The sequence below is a fragment of the Cicer arietinum genome, chromosome 2 (assembly GCF_000331145.2).
Source record: "Cicer arietinum cultivar CDC Frontier isolate Library 1 chromosome 2, Cicar.CDCFrontier_v2.0, whole genome shotgun sequence".
NCBI lineage: Eukaryota > Viridiplantae > Streptophyta > Magnoliopsida > Fabales > Fabaceae > Cicer > Cicer arietinum.
Window position 1 is genome coordinate 4674294 of NC_021161.2, and position 27859 is coordinate 4702152.

The following is a 27859-nucleotide window of genomic DNA, read 5'->3' on the forward strand; positions in this document are numbered from 1 at the left end:
TATTTAAAAAATAAAATTTATTATTATAAAAATCTTTAAAAAAAATACAATTTACTTTTAAAATAACACGACTATTATGACGTTAAAGACTAAAGTTATTGATATTTTGATAATCTATTAATTAATTTTAATTTTTTTATTAATCTAAAACTCAAAAACGTTTTATATTTTTAAAAACTAAAATAGTAATATATCTATAAAAAAAATATATAGATGTCAAAAGGCGTTTCATGATCAAATATTTAGAAACGGTAAATATTTGAAAATTTTACTGTTTCTTTTAATAAGGCCTTTTTAAAATAATAAGATAAAGTAATTACTTTTTCACAAAAACCCTAATTAATGGAATCAATTAAAAGATTATTTACTTTTCTCTCTTAATAATTGAAAAATAGAATTTACGTTGTTCTTTTTTTGGCTTTATTTATAAAAAAAAATAAATTAAAAAAAGTTAATATATTTAATTTAAATTTAAAACTAAATATATCAAATGTTTTTAACCAACTTCTTATGACAAGATGTAATTTTTATTTTACTTTTAATTCTTGAAATATTAATTAAAGAGGTATTACATGTAAGATAATATTCTATATTTAGTTTACTAAATTAACGTAGAGTTGAAAGTATACTTAGAATGGAGTAAAAAGAGAAAGTATACTTAGAAATGAATAAATACAGCACATTTTATTTGGAAAAAAACTAATAACCTAATTTGCTTAACAACGATGCAACTATATATTCAATAATAATTATATTAAAGTGCAAATTTAAATACGTAATATATCTCTTTTTTATATAAACGTGTGTGATTTTTGATATTCGATCTTTAGAAAAAACAATAAAACAAGTATTCTAATTATGAAATTTTGAGTCAAACAAAAATTATAGTGATTCAACGTGGCAACATGTACAAGTCATCCTTTAAATACACAAATTGTTATGAGAGAGTATCATTTATTGATTTGAATATTTTTCTAACCAAACCAAAACATTGTTCTCTGTTTTGTACTCTCTGTTTCCTCTGTTCATCACTTTCAAAAAATCTTCTTCAATTATGGCAAGTTTGGAAACTGAATCACTAAATGGTCATCACAACTCTAGTGTTGATCAAAAAGCTGTGAGTTTCCTCTCTATCATCATTTTAGTATAACAATTTGGCTAAGTTTTATTTTGGTCATTACAACTCTTGAATTTGTTTGCTGCTTCTGTTTTTATAGTTCTTTCATTAGATATTTATAATATTTCCTATGTTTTATTAAAATTTAGGAGTTTAGTTTTATTTATTTGCAAAAATAAACTACACCATCATTTATTAGTATATTATTATTATTAGTATTATTATTATTTCATTTAATTAGTTCAAAATATATAATTTATCGTACTAGGTTATAAAAATATCTAGAAAATCAATCTTACGTGTTTAAAGATATCACTAGAAAAGTAAAAGTTATATTTTGTGATTAGTCAAAGTCATATTTGCACGAAGACTGAACATTTCTAAAAGTCAATGTTTCAAGCTCAAGGCAGAGATAGTCACTTTTATAAAACTATAAGAAAACAAATAGTACGTAAAGATGTATGACTTGTATTTAAGATTAATTATAATAAAATCTCTAAGAAAATTAGTACCTTCTGTGGTTTACTATGACAATATATTAAAATTAATTTTTAAGAAAAATAAGGGCTATCATTGTTCAATTTTACTTATCTTTAAAATTATTTATTTATACCAATAAAATTAATAAATTTTAAAGTAAATAAATACTTTTTAGTCTTTGAAATTGTAAACGAAGATCGATCGATTAATTTTAGCCCTTAACATTACATGTTTATTTTGATGCAACAAATTAAAAATTATTTAAATCAATATGCATGTATTTTATTGGTTTTGATCATTGATTACATAAACATTTAAAAAAATTAAATTACATTTTTGTCCATCAAAATGACATGCATTTAAAAGATTCCAAACTCTATTTTTTTTAAATGAATGTTAATAAGTTAGCCAATAATTTGCCTATATATCCTTTTTTTATAGCATCTAGTCTCTTGGAGATTTATTTAATTTTTTGTTATTGGCAAAATAGATACAAGAAAAATTAGAGAGGGAGAAGAGAATTGATGAGTGGCTTCCAATTACTTCAAAAAGGAATGCAAAATGGTGGTACTCAGCTTTTCACAATATCACTGCCATGGTTGGTGCTGGTGTTCTTGGTCTTCCCCATGCCATGTCACAACTTGGATGGTATATTTCAACTCAAACTCAAATTGCATTGTTGCATGACCTTTTCTCTATTAAATAAATTTATCTTATATTTGAACATATTTTAAGTAATTCCATCTAAATTTTTTAAAAGTACGTTTGAATGAAGTAATTAATTTTTTTTTTGAGAATTTAAAATTATAAGCAATTCAAATGTATGATTCAATTTTTATAAAAAATGCATTGTTCAATTACATTCTCTTTATTTATAAATTAGTTTGTTTGGATAGAACAATTGTTTATTTAAAGTTGAGTTTCTTTTTTTAAATTTCAAAAATTTCAAAATTTTTGAGTTTTAAAAAGAAATTGAAGGATCATTTGAAAAGTTTTAAAATTTATTGGGATCAATTTTCTAAATTTGAAATTTTTTAACGACCAATTTATAGCTTTTTAAATTATAGAGACTAATATACAAATTTTAAAACATATAAAGACAAAATTATAAATTTTAAAAATATTATAGAGACCATTTTACGATTCATATAATATAAATTAAGACGAAAATTTCAAAATTCATTGATTCTAGACTAGACGTCATTTGAAATTATCATAATTTTATTGAAAAAATTGAATTATCTTAAAAATAACCTTTATTTATATACTTGAGAATAACAATACATTAATTGTACAGGGGTCCAGGTGTAACCATACTTATCCTTTCATGGATCATAACATTATATACCCTTTGGCAAATGGTTGAGATGCATGAAATGGTTCCAGGAAAACGTTTTGATAGGTATCATGAATTGGGACAACATGCATTTGGTAAAAAACTAGGTCTTTATATTGTGGTGCCTCAACAACTTGTGGTAGAAATTGGTGTCAACATTGTCTATATGGTCACTGGAGGAACATCATTGAAAAAGTTTCATGATACAGTGTGTCCAAATTGCAAAAATATCAAATTGACCTTTTTCATTATGATATTTGCATCTGTTCACTTTGTGTTGTCTCATCTCCCAGATTTCAACTCAATTTCTGGTGTCTCATTGGCTGCAGCAATTATGTCCTTCAGGTAAAGGTTTTGTTCTATGCTTCAAAATATTTTACAATATCAATGATAATTCTCAACTAATACCTTTTGAGTGAATAAGTAAATTAGTGGTTGAAATTGTGGGCGTCAATTTATGAGGTGGTCATATTAATTGAATATGCAAATGTTTTACATTAATTCTACATTAATGTTATCGCTTCAAAAATTAATTTATCTATGAATTTTAAGTCTCTTCAGGATTAATTTGTTTGTTGTTAGTTAATTCACAATTGCAATTAATTGTAAATTTATCTCTATGACCTAAGTTTCACAAATAAATTAGTCTCTAGTAAAATGATATAAGTTTAATGTGCAATGAAAAATAGAAAATTTTGAATGAAAAATTATTTTGAATGACGTTTTATAAATTTGGGATATATTTATCGATTGACGAAAATTATAGACTATTTTGAATGATAATAACAATTTTGAGGAATCATTTGTCTATTCACTTAATAATTTCTTTATATTGAATAAGAAAAATATTACAAAACCCGACCATGAATTCATTTCATTTGTCAAATCATGTAGATGTTTCAATCAACATATCTCAACCATATGAGCATCATACAACTTTTATTCTATCTTTAAAATTCATGTTTAAAATACTATGAAATGCGAGTAGACCAACCTTTATTCAATGGACACGATATGCTATGTCAACTAAAATTACGACTAAAAATACATTATCCATTTTTTTTAATTATTATTTTTGTAGAAATATTTTACTTCTATTTATTTGTCGTTTTAAAAGTCAAGTATAATATTAATTATTATTTTCCAATAACACCCTTAATTATTCATTGTTGTAGAAAAAAATAAATAAAATGAGATAACAAATAGCTTAAGATATTATAGAAAAAACTAATTACATAGAAAGTAACAAAAAATTATTGATTTATTGAAACAGTTATTCTACAATATCTTGGGCTGCAAGTATAGATAAAGGAGTACAAAAAGATGTAGAATATGGATACAAGCCACATAGCACTGCAGGAACAGTGTTTGAATTCTTTAATGCACTTGGAACTATTGCTTTTGCATATGCTGGACACAATGTGGTACTTGAAATCCAAGCAACAATTCCATCTACACCTCAAAAACCATCAAAGGTTCCTATGTGGAGAGGTGTTGTTGTTGCATACATTGTTGTTGCTTTGTGCTACTTCCCTGTTGCTCTTATTGGTTATTGGATGTTTGGAAATAATGTTGATAGTGACATCCTCATCTCTCTAAAGAAACCAACTTGGCTTATTGCAATGGCTAATCTTTTTGTTGTTATTCATGTAATTGGAAGCTATCAGGTAAATTTTTTCAATCTTTCTTATTGTTTACATTTGTGCAAAACTTAAGGTAATATTAGGTCAAATTTCACTTTTTATCCTTAAATTTGTTTTTAAATTTTAATTTGGCCTTTTTTTTCCGTTTCATTTTGATCTATTAATTTTTTTTTAGATTTCTTTTTGATTCTTTATATTATTTTCATTCTATTTTAGTCTCTGAATTTTTTTCATTTCATTTAAGTCTTTTAAATTTTTTTTAGATTTCACTTTGATTTCTTAAGTTTTTGCCGTTCTATTTTGATTTATACGTTTTTCTTAGATTTCACTACGATCCTTAAATTATTTTTGTTCTATTTACGTCCTTTATATTTTGTTTTTAGTTTTATTTCGATCTCTTAAGTTACAAGTGTTAAATATATTGATCTTTTAATTTGTGTTAGTTATTTGTTTGAATCCGTCAAAATGTTTCACAAGTTTTTTTATTAAATAGTCAATACTAATAATTAATTATTAATTTTATTAGAGAGATTGAAAATATGACCTTCTTATCACTTGAATTCTCTCAAACCACCAACCCTCCTTACGACTTTCAAGATGTTTCTAAGTTCTTTCTTATTGTTGCTAAGTCACACACCTAATCACTAAAACATAATGTCAACAAAGTAAGGACCATTTAACAAGACTGAAATAGAAAACTAACAAAAGGACCAAAGTGTGTTATATTTGTAATTTAAAATACTAAAATAGAATGAAAAAATTAATAGATCAACATGAAATATAAACAAGACATAAGATACCTAAATGAAGTGAAAGAAATTTAAAGTACCAAATAAAATTTAAAAATTACTTATGACACCAAAAAATATAATTCAACATTACTTTTAGTAAATATTAAAGTAAGCTAAAAATGATGCTAATATCTTTCTTTGTGATTGTTGGTACAGATTTATGCAATGCCAGTGTTTGACATGATTGAAACATTATTAGTGAAGAAATTGAAATTTGAACCAAGTAAAATGCTTCGATTTATTGTGCGTAATGTGTATGTAGGTAAGTAAACTCTTCCATATTAAAAAATATTATTGTGTCTATTTTTTTTTTTTTAATAAAATGGATTTCCTTTGATAATATGCAATGACATATAATTTAACTTTTTCAGCATTGACAATGTTCATTGCTATTACATTCCCCTTTTTCGATGGCCTTCTAGGATTTTTTGGAGGGTTTGCTTTTGCTCCAACAACATACTTTGTAAGCCATTAACAATTTCAAAATTCAATTTAATAAGTTTCTTAAGGAATATTATAATTTTAATTACATATTCATTTTCTTGTATTTTTCAGCTTCCATGTATCATGTGGCTTTCGATCTACAAACCGAAAAAATTTGGCTTGTCATGGTGGTGTAATTGGGTATGTATATTTGATTTTGGCTTTTGTTTCAAATTATTTATTTATGTATTTATTTATAATTTTATCATTTGAAACCAATGTTTAATATTTTAAATTTGCTCCACTTATTGCAGATATGCATTGCTCTTGGCCTATGTTTAATGATTTTATCACCTATCGGAGGCTTAAGGACAATCATCATTCAAGCTAAGACATACAAGTTTTACTCATAAACTCCTCCCCTATTATTAATGGAAGTATTCATAAATATAAGAAATTGTATCAATTGTAGTAGTTGTTTGACACTACAAACATATACAAAATTTAATTTATATATATTGTTAGTATAAAATTATTTTACTTTACACGAATATTCAATTAGATTATTAGAGATATTTTAGAAATTAATAACACAAAATCAAATCATGATATGATTTAAGTGGATTCAGATGTAAACAACAAAGTATTTTCAGATGTAAACAAAATATTTTCTTGTATGTGTATAACATTTTTTTTCTCATATATATATATATATATATATATATATATATATATATATATATATATTACTTTTCTATTGCAATCTTTCTTTTCAATGAGTTCTCAAACATTACAATGACTTCTTACTCATTTTAGATGATACCCGTATACTTTTTATTTAGATAAAATTATTTTATGAATATTTGTGTTTAATAGATGCTTTCTATTGTTATACAATTAAAAAAAAGTTCGTGCATACACACAAGTAATGCAATATTCTGGTTAACATATTAAGTTAGGGATTAAAAATCACAATATCTAAAAGAAATTATATAAAATATATTATCAAGTGAAATTATTGAAATATAGTGGATTTATCATTTTTAAAATTGGGTTAGTGATTCTTCAAGAACAAGAGGTTGTTATGGATTTTTCCTTTTTAAAATTGAAGAAATACAACCATTATAAAATTTGGAGCAACGATTAATATGTGAAAATTATTTCTCAAAGAAATAAAGGATTTTAAAGGGTACAAATTGCTTGGATTTACAATTTTGCCAACTATTAAATCACTTTTATACAAATGATTTGATGAGGGACAAATAGAGAGGTTTAGAAATTGGAAGAACCACAAAAACAAAGGAAGTTGTACCAAGAATTCACTATGATTTCTTCTATTCGCATGGAAGTGAAAATTTATCATGGGCAGTGTTAAAAAATAAAACAATTAGAACTGTTAATTTTGATCAAATGGTTATTATTTACTCTTCTAATCTCTCACAATCAACACTCTTCTTAGACTCATGTAACAATAATATCTTGGTTGGTTGCAAGCTTCCATTCTTTCTTTCCTAGTATAGCCAAGTTGAAATCATAGAAGTGTCGAAAACTCATCCTTCCATACTCCTTTTTGTTAGAATAAAATTGATTTTAGGAGTATGACCCTACTCGTTTTGATGATAACAACATCGGTTTGTGGGAACAATTTAAGTCACTGATGTTTTAATTAAGTGTGTCGTTCCAAGATCAAATGTATGGTGTATGATATTATGCTATATCCTTTAATGATCAAACAAATACAATAAAAACCAAGACTTTTCTTCATTTCACATTTTAAGTCTGGTGAATCGCGCCTATGATAAGGTTTTGCTTAAGTTGCCTATGGAGAAGCAATCAAACATATGACTTAGTTGTTTATGATGAATGCAACAAACGTCTATCTATTTGCCTTTGATGACTACATCAAGCATCTGATTCGCATGCTTCTAAAAAATCAATGTTTATTAAGAAAGTCAACGTCAATCAACGTTCATGAAGAAGTCAATTTTTTTTGGATAAATTTAACGTATATGATAAAGTCAATGTTTTGACAAAGTCAAAGCCTCTAAAGAAGTCAACATTCTGATGAGAGTTAATGATTTAATGGCAATCAATCCTCTGAGAAGACAAAGATGTGTGCATCATCTAATAATCACCCATAATCTGCTTGCTTGGTCTGTCAGACAATGCTCTGAGTAACTTATCTTTTGATCTCATACTATATACTTCTTCTAGTTTCATACAAGTTACAAGGAGTGACTTCTGGGATTGTGATCCGACTTGAGCTCCACGAATAATTTTATCTTTCTGCTATGAAGTACAAGGTCATACTCAAAATGCTTTATAAAAAAGAAATGTTTCCTTAATTGAGAAGAAACAACAATGCACAACAATTACACAACAAATACATACAACGAAACATGCAATACAACATTTCTAATCATTCAAATTTTATCTAACTGTTGGAAAAGAAAATCCGAAAGTATTTCTTTGTAAACAACCTATTGAGATAAATTTTTCAGAAAACCAAAAACTCATTCATTTGTAACCAAGTCCAGTAGTGGTTATTTTCCTCAACGACTTGACGATACTAAGCTAAAAGTTGAGAAAACATTGATCGAACTTGTAATTTAGCCTGATAGTGATTGTCTTTCCTCAACAACTTGAAGATATTAAGTTCGAAGTGAGAAGATTGAACACAATCATTGAGACTAGCAAGTTTTCAAGTGTAAGTTCCGATTCAGTGGTGGTTTAGTGGATTAAATACTTCAAGTGGAAAAGATTGAGCTTAGCTACCGCGTTGGTAGTGAACCATGATAAATTGTTGTGTCTTTACTTTTAGTTTTATCTTATCTGTTCTGCTTCATTTTCTCCAGTTTTATCTTCACGAAAAAGTTTTAAAACAATAAACACATTTCAAACCCTTCATTTTTTGTGTTTCTTAACTAACGCTTTTGCACAATCAACTTTTTTAATTAAGCCAAATTTATGCCTCTACTTGTGTGGTTGTTAGAACCCACCTAAAAGAATTAATCATTCATTCTAGCTCTTCTCCTAATGTTATTGGTATCAGAAAGGTACTCATGTAGTAAGTTGGGATGAATTGAGCTACCGATTTGACAAGTACCTCTCCCCTAACCTATGATAAGTACTTTCCTGATCAATTCTAGATCTTTTTCCATGTTCAATCACACAAATAATCAAAGAGCCATATACGAAAATCCAAGGTATTTACTTGTGCTAAGGCACTCAGTCACTCCAAGATATGTAATCACAATTGTATTTGCTTTTGTGGTAGTGTTCATGTTGAAAAAGATATCTGAATTTTGAAAGTTTATGACTTGCCTTGATGCTCTCTCATATGTCTCAAAAGTTCCTTTTAGTGTTTAGGTCTCTTAATTAATGGTCTGAAAAACAAAAAGCAATCTTCAACAAATAAAACATATGTGAGGTTAAGAGCTCATCTACACACTTTAACACCACGATTCCGCTCTTTCTAATAAAACTGTAAGACCTTCAAAACAAACAATAAAAAGATAGGGCGGAAATAGGTTACCCTACCTTAATCCTCACCTTAGTTTAACTCTTTCCACTCCTTCGGTCATCATGATCGAGTAGTTTACTATCTTCACACACATAGAGACCCACTTCATCCATTTCTCATGATAGCCCAACTTCAACATGTTTCTTTCCAAATACCAAAACTCATGATGATTAATGATATTCAATAAAAGTATATAAAACATTAATTTTTAATATATCTCAATAACATATGAAATGATTTAAGATTTGTGCAAAACTTTACATGCATGATTTATATGATATAAACTTTGATCCAACGAAAAAAATAAAAATAATTGAAAGAGATTGAGAGAGATTTGAACTGAAAGAATTCAAACTTGCCACCCAATCATGGTGATGCTCATCCCTCAGCCATCGCTCGGAGTTCTGTACCCAACAACACCCTTATTCCATCGTCCACAGTCTGTCATGGTGAAGAGTTTTTCACAACACACTTCTATATGGACCAACATTCCACAAATATAACATAATGTTTCTAGTCGCTCATATTTAATACGTCCCAAGAAAACACCTATTGAGTTTGCAATGTTTTTCCCAGCTGCTTTACATAAACCTTTATGGAACATTGTGAACTTGCACCCAAAAAGGCACATCATCTCTCTTAATAATTAAAAATAATTTTAAAAATAGAATTTATATTGTTGATATATTTAATGTATAAATAATTGAAAAATAATTTTAAAAATAGAATTTATATTTTTGATACATTTAATGTAAAAATTAGTTTTTTTTTAATTTTTATTTTATTTTTAATTCTTGTACATGTAGAGTCGAAAATAATATTCTATATATTTAGTTTAATAAATTAATGTGGATTTGAAAGTAAACTTAGAAATTAATAAATACAAAACATTGGAGATGGAGAAACTAAAAATCTTATTTGCTTAATAAAAACACAGTTATGTTTTGTAAATACAATTTAGAATTCAGATGATAATTATAACGACATTTAATATATTTGATATACCGAAACACAAATTTGAAATTTGAATTTGTGATGCCTCTCTCTCTATATTAGAAGGATTGATAATGGTCTAGTGTATCCAATTCAACTGGTCAAAGTCTCACCAAAGAAAGGTACTCAATTTATTTATAATTAATATAGTGAAAGTGATTTTTTTTTGTTAAATATGTTTTTAATGCTTACAAAATTATGATATTTTAAGTTTAATCCAAAATAATGATTCATTTTTTTATCTCTATTGTAATTTTTTTGGAGACTTTTTTTAGGAACTAAAAGTATCAAGTTTTAACAATTTTTTTTTTTTTATAAATAGAAACTAAAAATGATTTAAAAAAATTTAAAGACTAAGAAGTTGATAATCATTTTATAAGGATTAATTTATTTTTGAAATTTTATAATAACGAAAATATTATTTTATACTTTTTTAAATTATATTTTTTTATTAGAGGTTCAATTAATAAAATTTGAACGGACTCTCTAAAATGTTTAGACAACTTTCCATATTAATTTAGGTCAGTATCACCATTGAACATTTTAGAAATGACAATGATGGAACTATTGTAATTATAATTGAGTCAAAAAAAAAAAATCTAATTATAATTTAATAAGTACTATGACAATGAGTGATACAACTTGGCAACATATACGCGTCAACCTTAAAATGTTGTTTTTCTAACCAAACAAAAACGTTGTTCTCTGTTTTGCACTCTCTGTTTCCTCTTTTCATCACTAGCAAAAATTCTTCTTCAAGAATGGAAAATTTGGAAAATGAAGCACTAAATGGTCATCCCAACTCTAGTCTTGCTGAAAAAACTGTGAGTTTCCTCTCTATCATTATGTTAGTAGGGCTTAAATATAACAATTTGACAAGTTTTACTATCAATATATGAAAATTGTGTTTGACATCTTCTTTAGAATTTGAAATTCACAATCTATTTGTTCTTGCGATTAGAATGATTACATGATCGATGTTGGTTTCACAAAACAAGAGAAAAACAACTATGAATCAAATTTTGAGGTACCCATCATATATATTTTCTCTTGCTTTTACGAAAGTGACACAAATCGGTTGCAAACGCTATATAACAAAGAGAATTTTTTTCATCTATTTATGAAAAACGATGTCAACCTTAATTGTTTTGTATCTCTTTTAAGTCTTAATCAACATTAAATTGTACTCCTTACAACATGATATCAATTAGGAGTGTTAAAAAAAATAAAAAAATTGAACAAACTGCATAATTAAACTGAATCGAACTGACATATAAAAATTGAGAATCGAACTATTTTTTCAAAAACAGTTTATTTATCACACTAATTTTCTAAAATTAGAATCGAACCAGTTTTTAATTCGAAAAAACTGAACCGAACCGATTTTCAGTTTAAAAAAACTAGAACAAAACCTATTTTTAGAAGTACTTATGTAAAATTTGGTCTATAGAAAAAAAAAACTAAGAAATAAAACAATTTGGTTCAATTTTGTACAAAAATAGTTCAGTTCAGTGTCATCCATATTATAACAATTTAGTTCAATTCGAACAGGTAAAACTAAGTTAAAACCCATTTAATTTAATTCAAAGTAATAAACCGATTTATGAAACTAGTTGGATTTTTTGAATTTAAAATTAATTCAGTTCAATTTTTTTGAACTGAAATTCAATTTGGTTTAGAATTCAAAGACTTCAACACCTAATACCAATATTGACATTGTTGTTTTAACTAATACTCATAAAATTGTTTGTTTCTTCTTTTTTTATAGTTCTTGTGGTAGATATTCATAAAGATTTAATTTATATATGTGGATATTGTAATTTTTTAAATATTTTTTACACGTAAATTCAATTAAAATACATCATAGTTCATATAAATTAATCTCTATTTATTTATTTATTTATAATATCTTGTATGTTTATTAAAACTAAGAGCTTAATTTAATATATTAGCAAAGTGTTGTAAAAAAAGAACTACATCATTTATTATTAGTATATTATTATTCCATTTAATAAGTTAAATATATATATATATTGTCGTACTTAGTTATAAATTATTTCATTTGTTTAAATGAATAAATTATTTCCTTTTTACCCCAAAGTAAATACATATTACACACAAAAAAATCAAAATGAATAAATTATTTCCTTTTTACCCCAAAGTAAATACATATTACATACACAAAAGTCATGTGCATTTCTTTAAATACTTTTCGTATATTTTTTAACATAAAACACATTTTTTTTTGTGATAACAATTTTTTAAAAAATTATTAATTTGATAAAATTTTAATTAATTAAATTAAAAATCATACAAAACATACTTTAAAAAAATACAACTAAGTTTTGTCTTTATTATATTCTAAAAATAAAATATAAACAAAATAAGGTTTACCTTTCCTGGAAACACGGAATTGGACCTATCAACGGCTGGAGTATGTCAAGTATTTAAAAATATCAAGAAAATAAAATGAGCTGAAAGTTACATTTTTAATTAGTCAAAGTCATATTTTCAATGAAAACTCAACATTTTTAATTGTTATCTTTGTTAATTTTAGTTATCATTTTAATATTATTTATTCAAACAAACAAAAAAACTAATAAATTTTAGAGTATAATAAAATATTGGTCATTGAAATTGTCAATTAACATCGATCAATTTAAGTTTTCAAATTTCAAAAATAGCAATTTAGTTTCTTAAACTAAAAAATATCAATTAATTTAACTTTTTTTTTTATTTAAATTTTGCATCACAATTTTAAAATTATATGTTTATTTTGATCCAGCAAACTAAAGATTATTTAAGTCAATATGTATATATTTTTTTAGTTTTGATGAATATTACTAAAGAAATATTTAAAAAGAAAAATACTAATTGATTGATATTTTTAAATTTAAGAAACTATTTTTTTGCCAATCAAAATGACATGCATTTAAAAGATTTCAAACTCTTTATTTTTTTTGAATGAATGTGAATAATTTAGCCAATATTTTGCCTATATATCCTTTTTTTCTTATAGCATCTAGTCTATTGGAGATTTATTTAATTTTTTGTTATTGGCAAAATAGATACAAGAAAAATTAGAGAGGGAGAAGAGAATTGATGAGTGGCTTCCAATTACTTCAAAAAGGAATGCAAAATGGTGGTACTCAGCTTTTCACAATATCACTGCCATGGTTGGAGCTGGTGTTCTTGGTCTTCCCTATGCCATGTCAAAACTTGGATGGTATATTTCAACTCAAACTCAAATTGCATGAGCTTTTCTCTTTTTTATTTTTTCTTAAACTTTGTTGAACTACTTTTATAAATTTTAGAGTAAAAATTTATAATTTCAAAACTTTCAAAGATTTAGGTAGTTTTTGAAATTCCTAAATGTAGCTATAACAAATACTTTCATAAAATTCCTCTACTTTAAAATATTTTCCAAATTAACAATATGATTTACAATTAATTAATTATACAGGGGTCCAGGTGTCACTATACTTACCATTTCATGGATCATAACATTATACACACTTTGGCAAATGGTTGAGATGCATGAAATGATTCCAGGAAAACGTTTTGATAGATATCATGAATTGGGTCAACATGCATTTGGTAAAAAACTAGGTCTTTATATTGTGGTGCCTCAACAACTTGTGGTAGAAATTGGTGTCAACATTGTCTATATGGTCACTGGAGGAACATCATTGCAAAAGTTCCATAATACTGTGTGTTCAAGCTGCAAAAAAATTAAATTGACCTATTTCATTATGATATTTGCCTCTGTTCACTTTGTGTTGTCTCATCTTCCAAACTTCAATTCAATTTCTGGATTGTCATTGGCTGCATCAGTCATGTCCTTCAGGTGAAACTTTTTTTCGAATATTCAAAATTAATACTCCATTCGTCCTATAATAATTGATCTATTTCTAAAAAGAAATTGTCTTAAAATAAGTGATCATTTCAATTTTCATTGATTTTTTTTTTTTATTTTATCATTTAACTAATAATGTTTGCATTATTTTCAATGCAATATCTTTTACTATGCGGTTATGATTTTAATAATATACCATTAGTTAACAAAATTAATTTAGTAAAAGTAGTATTCTCTCTATTTTTTGTACAATTTTCTTAATATGTGTGAAAATATGAAATAGTTCAATTATTTTGAGACAGAGATAATATGCATTTTTTGTAAACCAACGAATCTCTAAGCGCAACTCGGAGATTTAGATTGACTACAATGTAATTGCATATGTATTCACATCTCGATAATCTCATTAAGATCATACAATTGAAATTTAAAGTTGATTTTAATTTTTTTACATCTAAAACACCGAGCTTAAAATCTGATGTTTGCATTTTCGTTCAGTTATTCTACAATTTCTTGGGCTGCAAGTATAGATAAAGGAATACAAGAAAATGTACAATATGGATACAAGTCACATAGCAAGGCAGGAACAACCTTTGACTTCTTTAATGCACTTGGCACTATTGCTTTTGCATATGCTGGACACAATGTGGTACTTGAAATCCAAGCAACAATTCCATCAACACCTCAAAAACCATCCAAGGTTCCTATGTGGAGAGGTGTTGTTGTTGCATACATTATTGTTGCTTTTTGCTATTTTCCTGTGGCTATTATTGGTTACTTGGTGTTTGGCAATGAGGTTAAGGATAACATTCTCATCTCTTTGGAGAAACCAAAATGGCTTATTGCAACAGCTAATCTTTTTGTGGTTATTCATGTAATTGGAAGCTATCAGGTGAAATTTTTTAACATCTCTTATTGTTTATACTTATAATTTTCAAGTGATTTGGTAGAGCAATCCAACATATGGTTCATGGTGGACCATTGCTTAAAAATTATATGAAATTCAAACATAACAGATATAATTTCTCTTAAGTAGAAGTTTACTATCATTATAGTTCTTACAGAGCGAGACAACTATATGATTGATGTTAATTTAATAAGTTGATTTTGAGAGATATATTCTTTTTTGCTTATTTTTTTTTTTTGTAATAAATATTAATTAAGTCACTGTATTAGCCATAAGAACTACTTCCATGAGACAATATCTGTCAATGTTGGAGTTTTGAGTAATTTTCAATTACCATTCCCCGATGAATCACGTATCAAAATGTAGTCCATATTAGATTTTTTTTGTAAATATATCTTTTCAGTACATACTCAATTCACAATGAATTATCAACAAAAATTCATAAATTTAGGTACACTAAGAAAGTAGTTGATCACCTTTAATTTATGCTATATCCCCATTTTTTTAAAGTTTATTGTTTAAATTACTCTTTATGACTAATAAATTAAGTCATAGAAAATATAAATAAAAAGTTTAGATACCGATAAATAGAAGATAAATTGCGTATATTTCATTTCAAAAAACAAGTTACTTTTATCTATAATTTATTTTGTAGGGAGTATTAAAGTAAGGTAAAAAAATATATCCTAATATCATTCTTGGTGATTGTTGTTACAGATTTATGCAATGCCAGTGTTTGACATGATCGAAACATTACTAGTGAAAAAATTCAAATTTGAACCAAATAAACTTGTTCGATTTGTTGTGCGTAATGTGTATGTAGGTAAGTAAACTCTTCCATATTAAAAAATATTATCGTGTCTAATTTTTTTTTTTATTAAAATAGATTTCCTTTGATACTATGCAATGACATATAATTTAACTTTTTCAGCATTCACAATGTTCATTGCTATTACATTTCCCTTTTTCGATGGCCTTCTAGGATTTTTTGGAGGGTTTGTTTTTGCTCCAACAACATATTTTGTAAGCCATTAACAATTTCTGAATTCAATCTAATAAGTTTCCCAAGGAATATTATAATTTTGGTTTCATATTCATTTTCTTGTATTTTTCAGCTTCCATGTATCTTGTGGATGGCAATCAAAAAACCTAAAAAGTTTGGCTTATCATGGTGGACTAATTGGGTATATATATTTGATTTTGGCTTTTGTTTCAAGTTTTTATTTATTTTAATTGCAGTTTTAGTCCTCTATTTTTATTAATTCATGAAATTGGTCTTCTTATTTTAAAATTTGATAATTTTGATATATTATTATGATTTTTTAACTAAAAAATAATCATGTAACATATTTTAAATAACATGACATGTGATATGATGATGTATAATGATTGGTACTCAAGAAATCGCAATAAAACTCTTTAATTAATGACATACGAATAATAATACATTTATATGATTCTATATAATGAAATTGTATGCACTTCATTTAAAATATATCAAATTGTCATTTTTTAATTTAAAAATATAAAATAGAGACTAAAATTGTCAATTTTTAAAATAGGAGAAATAATTCTCTAAATAGGTGAAAATAAAGGAATAATTTATTTATAATTTTATTATTATAAGCCAATATTTAATATTTTTAATTTGCTTCACTTATTGCAGATATGCATTGCGCTTGGCCTATGTTTAATGATTTTATCATCTCTAGGAGGATTGAGGAGAATCATAATTGAAGCTAAGACATATAAGTTTTACTCATCAACTCCTTCCCCTTCGAATTAGTAATTGGAATATTCATATTTACATAGAAGAGAATGTAACAAACTAAGAATTTAATTTGTATGTGATGTGAATATAAGATTATTTTATGTTACACGTATATTCAGTTATATTTATAAAATATTTTAAAAATAAAAAAAAGAAGTCAAATCATGATATGATTTAATTTCTCTCTCTTGACTATAGCTCTTAGGTAGTATTAAGTGCATAGTTTCATCTAATTGAATGTTGTAGGGGTAATTGGGGGTTGTGGGGGACGATAACTCCTCTTAGTAATGTTCAAAAGTATCGTTGTAAGCTGAACCTTACTGTTATTAATTGAGCACAACTTGTACTTTATAAATTCTAATTCATTCACATGATAAAAAGGAATCATATACTCTATAAACTCTAATTAACTGCTGTATAATTTGAGACATATGCATCATTAGCCGAACTTCGTTACCAAATGTCTTGAGTTCATATATGCGATTTCTATCTTTACTCTTTTAAGATTGTGTTGTTGTTCTAACAATTGGTATTAGATGATGAGTAAATTATGGTGCGAAATCCGAGGTGACAAGGTTCTATAGCACGAACGACGTCGCACTATGGAAAATAATAGTTAAGGATTTGTTGGCACAATAAGGTCTTCAAAAGGCGTTGCATGTGGAAAAACTGACAAACATGATAAAAGTCGATTTGACGGAGATGAAAGATAATTATGCAAGGATGATTAGTATGTGTGTATCAGATGAGATGATGTATTATATCCTAGACCTAACACCATCAAATAAGGTTTGAGAGAAACTGGAAAGTCAGTATCTGTGCAAAACGCTCCCAAATAAAACATTCTCAAAGCAACAATTTTACAAGTTGGAGATGCATGAAAGATCTGATTTGACACAACATGTCAATACCTTAAACAAAATAATCACTGATTTGGTGAGGCTTGGGATGACAATCGATGACAAAGACAAGACTATTATTCTGTTGTACTCATTACCAGGTCCATTCGATCACCCAGTGACAATTCTTATATACGGGAAATACTATATCAAACTGAATGATATTACTGCTGAACTTTAGTCTCGCTCTCAAAGAAGAAAAAATGCAGATGAAATCTTTAGGCAAAAGTCTGTATGTAAAAGAAGGTTAAAATCGTGGGAGAAATAAAGGTAAAATAAGTTCTAGGAAGAAGAAGTCTAAGTCCAAGAACAGAAAAATAGTAGAGTGCTTTAATTGCTAATACATCGACCATTGAAAGAGGATTTGTCAAAACAAATATTAGGGTTCATCTAGCTCTACGAATATGGTTCAAACTAATGACTTTGATAGTGAATGAGATACTCTATGTGTTTCATCTAGCAAGTGCACAAAAGTATGAATTTTTTACTCTGGTTATTCTTACCACATGAGCTCACACAGTGAATGGTATACCACATTTAGGTCAGACAATTTTGGTTTTGTTTGTTTGAGTGATGAAAAAGCATATGCTAGAATTGGAATGAGACAAAATAAAATTGTTATGGTCGATGATGGTGTTCGAATGTTTAATGATGTTAGATGTATTTTAGAATTGAGAAAGAATTTGATATCCTTAGGTACTATATTGGCAAAAGGTTTCTCATATAAGTCTATTGGAGGTAGAGACATTCTGAAGGTCAGCAAGGGTGCATTGATAGTGATGAGAGCAAAGAGGACTACAATTAACGTCTACAAATTATTGAGTTGTACTTCTTAGTGAAAAAGTATTTTTAAATACAATCCTCTAGATGTTTTGATGATAACAAATACTAATAAATAAAGAATAATTATCCTCTAACTATATATGCTAAGTGTGTAGATTAAAAGCAAGAGTTATGTTAACAAGTGTGTTAGAAATATTATAATGGAGCAAGATATAATAAAATAAAATAAATACTGCAAAAAGAAAATGCAGCAGAGCATGCGTTGAAATATAATTTTTATCCTCTAATGATTGGATAAAGACAAAATAAACCAATGATTCACTTCAACTTAACAATGTAAGTCGAGTAATACACGTTCTTGTTGTCACAAGTTTCAGTTGACTTTGCGATGCGAGCAAAGCAGTTCATCGATTGCCTCTGATAAACCCAACTAGATTATGTTCCTATGCTTTTGATACTTATGCGTAATGAGAATTAATCTGTCTCTGTCTTTGACAAGTGTAACAAGAATTCTTCTGGATCTTCCTCTAATAAGCGTGTAGAGCAAGTTACTACCTCTGATAATCTCATCAAGCGTTTGATCGTCTGACTTTGAAATTTTCTGTATCTTCTGATAAAGTCAACATTTTGAAAAAGTCAATGCCTCTAGAGAAGTCAACTCTTTGACAACAGCTAATGATCTACAAGACATCCTCTGATCATTGTATCCCCTATCTATGCGCATCCTCTGATAATCATCTAGATTTGCTTGCTCTAATAATCAACATCCTCTGATAACCTGCTTGCTCTGATGGTTTGTAAGACAATACTATAAATTTTCTATCCTTTGATCCCGTACCCTCTACTTCATTTGGTTTTCATACAAATTTCAAGGAATGATTTATGAGAGTCAGTTCTGATCTCAATGGATCTATTTATCTTCAATAGTTCAATTAATGAAACCCATGAAGATACATAATATCTTTCTGCAAATGAAGTACATAGGCCTGATCCTAAAGTACAAAGACCATACTCTAAAGGACATCCAACAAAAACATCTCAACGAACAATTCCTCCTTGTAATTAAGATGATATGGTTCTGTCAATAATAAATAGAAAAATATAGAACGAAAAATGTAGTTTTTAAAAAGCCAAAAACACATAAAAAAACATGAACTGGAAATTCTCTCAATAGAGTTATTAAAATTGATGTAATTTAGTCAAAATGTTTTCATACACTTGACCTAATATAAGATTGAATATGTAACATCCTCTCAATCAGAGTAAGAATCATAGAAACAGAGTTGTGTATCAAATTATACACAAACTAGAACTGATGTAAATCAGTCTGACAGTGGAAGAACCCTCTCATCCTCAAATAGGTGTCTGAAAAGGTACAATGACCCTCATGAACCTCAACGGCAGGATGCCAATATGTTAAACGGTTCTTGGAACAACCACCTTGAGAGGTTAAAGAAAAATACTCCAAGCCTGAAGAGGCAGTCTAAAAAATACTTGTACAATAATTTATGAAAATACTGGATTAAATCGTCGACTGTACTAAGGCAAAATCTCTCTAGAATAGTATTTAATATACATGGTTTTCCTTCATTCCATTTTAACTCTCACATCTTAGTTCTTTATGATTCAATCTTAGCTTTTCTAAATCTCTTTTTAATGGTAAATTGAATGTAATAAAGAACAATTTTTGAAAGAAAATTTAAATAATATTGGAAACTGCAAACACAATTCAACCCATGTTTCTTGTGTTTTCCAGCATCTTCAATGTTGTGTCAATTGAGTTTGACGATGATGCAACAAAACTGGGGCACATGCGTTTAAGTCATCTCTGTGAGCGTGGGATGACCAAACTTCATAAGAGACATTAATTGAAAGGTGTCTGCAGTTGTAAGCTGAATTTATGCAAGTATTATGTATTTGGAAAATAGTGCCACATTTGTTTTAGATTTGGGTCACACAAAACAAAGCTAGAAAATCAGTGAATTAATAATTACTCCCTCCGCCATAGAGCTTTGGCCCTTTTAAAATTGAATACCCGTATTGAGAAATAATAATTTATGTTGGTTTTGTCTTTTTTACCATTCATTTAATAAATAAAAACAAAATTTATTTAATGCGTGTTTTTTAGTTTTTAATGGTACAAAAGAAAAATATCATTAGTTACATCTTAATTTTCTAAAAAAATCAAAATTTTGGGACAAAAATAAAATACTTAAAGTACCAAAAATATGTGGCAAAGGGAGTACATACTAAAAATGAAGTGATTTAAATTCTTAATTGTTTTTCTCATAACTTGTATTTAGTTAAATTTTATTTCTTTGTACTCAAAAAAATGTTTACAATTTTGTTGCATAATTAAATTAATAATAATCCCTATAAAAACAATTTTATTTTGTCGTTATTACTTAAATTATTTGATACACTAGTTAAATCCTTCAATTCATGTTTAGTATGAAGTAACGACAACACTTCGTTGAATTCACTCGTCATTAATTTTTGTCATTATTATAAGAAATTATTTATCACTTTTAATTTATTTGTTGTTATTATTTCTAATATATCCTTCATTTATTTTAAAGACATTTAATACATATAGTTAAACATTTAACATTTTATAGAGATAATTTAATAAATTTAACTTGTATTTTATATAAAATTTTAAAAATTAATTAGACTTACATAACTTTCTTAATAGTCTTATAATATTATGTAATCAAAACTGTACATTTGATTTGTGCCCAAAAAATTTGTACCCAAAAAATTTGTACCCAAAAAATTTGTACATTTGATAGCTCTTTACACCATAATTATGCTTGTAAAACATGTTAACAGACCTCAATATTTTACAAAATGAAATAATTAATGCCAAAGTTTTTGAAATTTTGAAATAATAGTAATACCAAAATATGAAATGAATAAAAATGAAAATTTAATGAATTTCATATCAATGGACGAATTTAATTAGAATAATATAATTAAGTCTTAAATAAAATGTACTTACAAGAAAAAACATTTTTTCCCAAAAGAAAAAAGAATTATATATTGTACCAAAAAATAAAATAACATTATTTATTACTATATATAGGTGAAGCGACCAAATTTTTTATCGTACACTTTAGTATTTTTTCTTCTATATATACTTGAGTATCATATTTCATTTGTAAAATATTCTTTTGTACAATTTATTTTTTCTTCTTTTGTAGCTATGGGAAGTTTGGGAACTCAATCACCAAATGCTTTCAATACTAGTCCTCATCAACAACCTGTAAGTTTCTCTCATATTATTCATTCAATTTAAAACTATGTTTTTTTGTTGATTTATCATTGTTTACTACTTCGTTCATATTGCTTATCATCAATCATATATGAAATGTAAAAGAAAAATGAATTATATATTTTTTGTATAGCAATTCAAAACAAGAAAGAGAAACATGTTAAGCATGCTTGAAGGATGAGAGTTATTATAATCATAATTAATAGGCTAAATTTTTTTCCATATAGAAATGCTATATATGTGGTTATATTCATCTTTGAGAACAACTTTCATTCATATATTTAATTAGGAAATTCTAAGTCATGTATTTGAACTATGTTGTTAAATTAGATAATTAATATTTCAACCAATTAATTTAGAAACAAAATATAAGATTAATATGTAAATCTTTGAGTTAGGATTCTCCCCATCTTTTGTGTTATTTATATCTTGCATTTTCTTTTATGTTCTAAGTTTGAGTACTAGTTATATTCGTAAATTAATTAATTAATATAATTTGTTTTGCTCATATATGTGTGTTGAAATAAAAACGAAACAAAAGTATCCAGAGATGTCATCTTTTTTATTTATTTTTTATACTGCATATGTAATCTTATAGTATCAATTGATATAGGAATTTTAGCAAAAATTTAAGATATTTTTCTAACTTTATTAGAAAAAGGTATCTGCCCAAATTTATTGCCCTATCATGATTTTAATTCTTTCTTAAAGGAATATTTTTGGAAAGTTTGTCTGTACTCTCCGTAATTTTTTTTAATGTGCAAATTTGATATATATATATATATATATTTTAGATATTTGTAAATATTGCTTTTTTTTTTTTTACAAAACCAATTTGATATACATATATATAGGGACAAAATATAGTGTTCCACATAATAAGAAATAAATCAAATTAATTTATAATCACTATTTTTTTGGAGTCATATAATTTTTTTGGAGTCATATAATCACGTAGAATGTTAACAAACGAGACTTCAACATGTTAAATCAATTGGAGTTGATATAAATGATTGAACCTTTTACTCACACCTTGAGTTCAAGTTTGCAAATAATGGTTATATATGTAAGTTCCATTTTAATTTTTTAATAAAGTTGGTCCTACGAAAATTAAATAAATATTATTATTATTATTATTATTATTATTATTATTATTATTATTATTATTATTATTATTGTTAGATACAAATAAAATTTAAAATATTTACCAAACTAGAATATATGTTGAACAAAAACAGGGGAGCATAATTTGTAATAATCTAATATTCTTCTTATTTTTTTCCCAAGTTAGAGGAGGCTTCATGCTATATCTAGTACATAGTTCACATGGTGGTGTTAGTGAGTTGCATTTCTTATGTTTTGGAACAAACCTAGTAAACCTACCCAAGATATACCCCAACATAAATTAATTGTTCACATGGAAGAGTTGGTCATACTTAACTTAGGTATTCTTCCATCATAAGAATTGCTCTTTATATAGTAACAACAATATGGACGAATTGACTTTCGAACCAACTTGCAATTATTTCGTTGGATCAAATTTTTAACTTTCTAGTTACTATAGAAATACAGTCTTGGTAATTTAGAATTTAGATGGGATAACTAGAATTTTGGTTAAAAATGTTTTCGATCGAGATTTGAATTTGAATTCTACTTAATAATTTATTTTTAAATAAAGTTCATTGTCGTATTTAAAACCTATTTTAAAATAGATTATAAAAATAAATTGATCTAAGTCATTAAATACATATTTTTTAGTCATAGATATTAATTAGATATATAGTTTCTTAAATAAGTGTTAAGCGATTCAATCTTTGACTCTTATGTATAAGAAAAATTAGATTGAGATGACTGAATCTACTTTGTGTACCCCACATTGATAAACGGTAAAAATTTCGTAGCAATAGAGGTTAATTAAGCGTCATATCTTCGGTAAATTTAGAACTCAAAGTCCAAAACCATTGATCTTCTTCAACAAGCAAAATCATTGCCTAAAATGCTAATCACATAATTTTTTTTTCTTTAATAAAGAGAAATTTTATTAATATTGTCTAACCCAACATCCAAATGAAAGTTTTCTATCTATTTTCTAAGAAAGGTTGAAGAGATCACACCCTATGATGTGCTAATAACAAAGTATTACTCTCTACTTTGATATGATTTAAATCATCAAATAACATAATTGTTTAATTTATTTGTATATTTCAAATAGATTGAAGAAAAATCAGAGAGGGAGAAGAAAATTGAAGAGTGGCTACCAATTAATGCTGATAGGAGTGCAAAATGGTGGTACTCTACTTTCCATAATGTCACTGCAATGGTTGGAGCTGGTGTTCTTGGTCTCCCCTATTCTTTAGCAGATCTTGGATGGTATATTTCAAACTCAAATTATACTTACCATAAGAATATATTATCTAAAATAAAATAGGAAAATTAATATTTTAAACTCCGTGTATTATGTGTAAATATTTTAAAAAAAAATTTGTGTAAAATTTACTTTATAATAAAAAAGATAAAAAAGTAATCTCAACGTCCGGACTCAACTCACAATGTCGATATCCGATTGAAACCAGATGTACTAGTTATTTTTTCAAATTAAAAATGTCATTGAAAAATTCATGTGACAAGTGACACATTGACTTCCTTCATCACATAGGTTAAAATTTAATAACATGAAACAAACATGTTAATGAAAAATATTTAAAGGACTAAATATCATAATAAAAATTATATAGATTCTAAATAAAATTTGATAACTTTATATGAAATAAAAATATTATACAATGGAATATTAATTTGAGAATGACAATGCTCTCAATACTCAGGGGTCCAGGTGTAACCATACTTATCCTTTCATGGATCATAACATTATATACACTTTGGCAAATGGTTGAGATGCATGAAATGGTTCCAGGAAAACGTTTTGATAGGTATCATGAATTGGGACAACATGCATTTGGTAAAAAACTAGGTCTTTATATTGTGGTGCCTCAACAACTTGTGGTAGAAATTGGTGTCAACATTGTCTATATGGTAACGGGGGGTGCTTCATTGCAAAAGTTCCATAATACAGTGTGTCCAAGTTGCAAACATGTCAAATTGAGCTTTTTCATTATGATATTTGCTTCATCTCAATTTGTATTGTCTCATCTACCAAACTTCAACTCCATTTCTGGTGTATCTTTGGTTGCTGCAGTCATGTCATTTTGGTACTTCAACTTCTTTCTATTCTCTATATTATTTTTTAACTTTATATAGTTATATAGTTGCTTTGTATTAATTTTCTTTTTTAGGTTATTTGTGCATAACAAAATTAATTTTTAATTTTATTTTTGATAATGTTATTGGTATTTTCCTAAAATTTGATAGTTAAAACTATTATTAATAAAAGACAAAATTACATTTATGGTCCTATGTGATTGACTCATGTCTTAAGTCGATCATTTAAGGTTTTTGTTTTTATCGAATTAGTTTTTATGTCTCAAAACGTGCACATTGTGTTTGTTTGTTAAATGACCAGTTTGAAAAGAAAAAAAATTAAAAAACCAATTCGAGAAATGAGTCAAATTTAGAGGAAGCATATTTAATTTTGTTTTAAAAGAGACTAAAACCAAAAATTAATACTAGCAAAAGAAATTAATTTTGATGCACTATTAGTATAATTTTTTTATATTATCAACTAATTAAAAAATATCATTTGTTAAAATAGATATAATTTTGCTAATTGAATGAGGAATGAAACATGCTAAATTGCTAATTTAAATTTTTGACATTTGTATTTGACAACAGTTACTCTACAATTGGTTGGACAGCTAGTGTACATAAGGGGGTTCAAAATGGTGTACAATATAGTAACAAGGCACACACTACAACAGGGACACTCTTTAATTTCTTTAATGCACTTGGTTCTGTTGCTTTTGCATATGCTGGACACAATGTGGTACTTGAAATCCAAGCAACAATTCCATCTACACCTCAAAAACCATCCAAGATTCCTATGTGGAGAGGTGTTGTTGTTGCATACATTGTTGTTGCTTTGTGCTATTTTCCTGTTGCTATTATTGGTTACTTAGTGTTTGGCAATGAGGTTAAGGATAACATTCTCATCTCTTTGGAGAAACCAGCTTGGCTTATTGCAATGGCTAATTTCTTTGTTGTTCTTCATGTGATTGGAAGCTATCAGGTAAAGTTCAAATATTTTACCTTTTGAGTTAATCACATTTTATCTATTTTGATTTGGACGGAGAAAATATATTTTAATTGAGTTTGGGTGTAGATTTTCTATAATACTAAAACTTGAGAGCGAAATTAAATTTGAGGATGGTGATATCAATTACGCTCATAAACAACTTCACTAATATTATTATTATTATTATTATTATTTTTAAATTTAAATTTTATATAAATATATTTATCATTTTAAATATTAAAAATTATAATTTCATTTTTGTTTTAAAAAATTATTATAGTTACAAAAATACTCTGACAATTAATTTCATATTTTGATTGTTACGTTGGTGTAGATTTATGCAATGCCAGTGTTTGACATGATTGAAGGTGTATTGGTGAAGAATTTGAATTTCAATCCAAGTAAAATTCTTCGTTTTGTTGTGCGTAATGTTTATGTTGGTAAGTGGAATAAAGTTGGGTAAAATTTTAATTATCATGCTATTATATTTTGTATTCACAACTAATTATGTATTTTCTTTTCATATCAAAAGAAGAGATGTATTTTCTTTGATTTTGGATATTAATATAATTTTTTTTTTCAGCATTTACAATGTTCATTGCTATTTCCTTCCCATTTTTCGGTGGTCTATTAGGATTTTTTGGAGGATTTGCTTTTGCTCCAACAACATACTTTGTAAGTCAATGAAAATTATAAATGTAATTTAATTAATTTTTTTAGATTATCATAATTTGGTTTAATTGTTTATTTTATTAAATTTTCAGCTTCCATGTATCATGTGGCTTGCAATCTACAAACCAAAGAGATTTGGTTTGTCTTGGTGCACTAATTGGGTAGGTATCTTTGATTATGTTTACTTTTATATAATTTATTATTATTATTATTATTATTATTATTATTATTATTATTATTATTATTATTATTATTATTATTATTATTTCAATCACAAGTTTAATTTCTTTAATTGCTGATTTTATTACAGATATGTATTGTGCTCGGGTTATGTATAATGATTTTATCACCTATTGGAGCATTGAGAAACATTATACTAGAAGCCAAGACCTACAAGTTTTACTCTTAAGCTAATTGTCTATTTGAATTGAATCATAGTATGTTTGGATTCAAATGAGATTAGTCCATTCATGGTGAAAAATCAAGAATTTGAAATAATTACATGCGAACTTTTTATAAAATTATAGTACCACCCTAATTTTTGTAAAAAAAAATCCAAACATACACTCAATTCTTGAAAGGTATCATAAAGATAAGAAAATTATTACTTTGCCATTGTAACAATGTATCACTTTTCTCTATGCTTTGTTTGTTCTAAAATCCTATGACAATATCTATTTTCCAATTGCAATTTATATGATTGACCAAACTTTAGTAATTCAATTATTTTGTTTTGGTAAATAATCATTATAGTACTTGAATGTGTGAAATATTGTTATAATAATAATTGAATATATCAAAATCAGAAATATATACATATCTATGTCTTTTGGTAGTAATTTAGGTTATCTTGATTTTAGAGAAGCCTGTTTTGAGACTTGGATTAGTGTTGTAATTTTTCTAATAGATGCTTGATAGAAGTAGAAAAAAATTAGAAAGTGTTTTGTTTTAGAAGTCAAACTGTATTAAAATAAATACAAGGGATACTCAATCATTACATCAAAATAGTATTAAAACATTAAATAATATATTTTTTCTTTTTCAATGTATAAACTAATTCTAGGATAGTAAGTCGTTTGATACGGCCAATCACTCTTAAAAGATTATAAATAATCTCTTTAAAAATGATTTCATTTCTCTCCAATCAAATACTCCAAACGGTTGATAACCAAATTAAAAGACACACATTTTTTCCACTCTTT

At 26.5% G+C, this 27859-nt stretch overlaps 3 protein-coding genes across 5 annotated transcripts; all 3 read left to right on the forward strand.

Annotated features, from left to right (window-relative positions):
* The first annotated feature begins 937 nt into the window (after positions 1-937).
* Positions 938-6335, forward strand: LOC101496478 (lysine histidine transporter 1-like). Its single transcript, XM_012712696.3, has 8 exons — positions 938-1117; positions 2088-2245; positions 2895-3278; positions 4207-4600; positions 5524-5629; positions 5739-5830; positions 5923-5991; positions 6105-6335. The coding sequence occupies exons 1-8, from the start codon at positions 1055-1057 to the stop codon at positions 6201-6203; spliced, it is 1365 nt and encodes a 454-aa protein (XP_012568150.1). The 5' UTR covers positions 938-1054; the 3' UTR covers positions 6204-6335.
* A 4632-nt stretch (positions 6336-10967) lies between these two features.
* LOC101496814 (lysine histidine transporter 1-like) lies at positions 10968-17182 on the forward strand. 3 transcript variants are annotated; one of them, XM_027331719.2, is made up of 9 exons: positions 10968-11130; positions 11268-11333; positions 13375-13532; positions 13770-14153; positions 14661-15054; positions 15787-15892; positions 16001-16092; positions 16185-16253; positions 16736-17179. In XM_027331719.2, the coding sequence occupies exons 1-9, from the start codon at positions 11068-11070 to the stop codon at positions 16853-16855; spliced, it is 1452 nt and encodes a 483-aa protein (XP_027187520.1). In that variant the 5' UTR covers positions 10968-11067; the 3' UTR covers positions 16856-17179. The 3 variants fall into 3 exon arrangements, with proteins under 3 accessions (XP_027187520.1, XP_027187522.1, XP_004489582.1); XM_027331721.2 differs by lacking the exon at positions 13770-14153 and having other exon boundaries at positions 16736-17182; XM_004489525.4 differs by lacking the exon at positions 11268-11333 and having other exon boundaries at positions 16736-17177.
* Positions 17183-21727: 4545 nt separating this feature from the next.
* Positions 21728-27265, forward strand: LOC101497571 (lysine histidine transporter 1-like). Its single transcript, XM_004489528.4, has 8 exons — positions 21728-21787; positions 24009-24166; positions 24622-25005; positions 25586-25979; positions 26320-26425; positions 26569-26660; positions 26750-26818; positions 26968-27265. Exons 1-8 carry the CDS (start codon positions 21728-21730, stop codon positions 27064-27066), a joined length of 1362 nt encoding a protein of 453 aa, XP_004489585.1. The 3' UTR covers positions 27067-27265.
* The last annotated feature ends 594 nt before the right edge of the window (positions 27266-27859 follow it).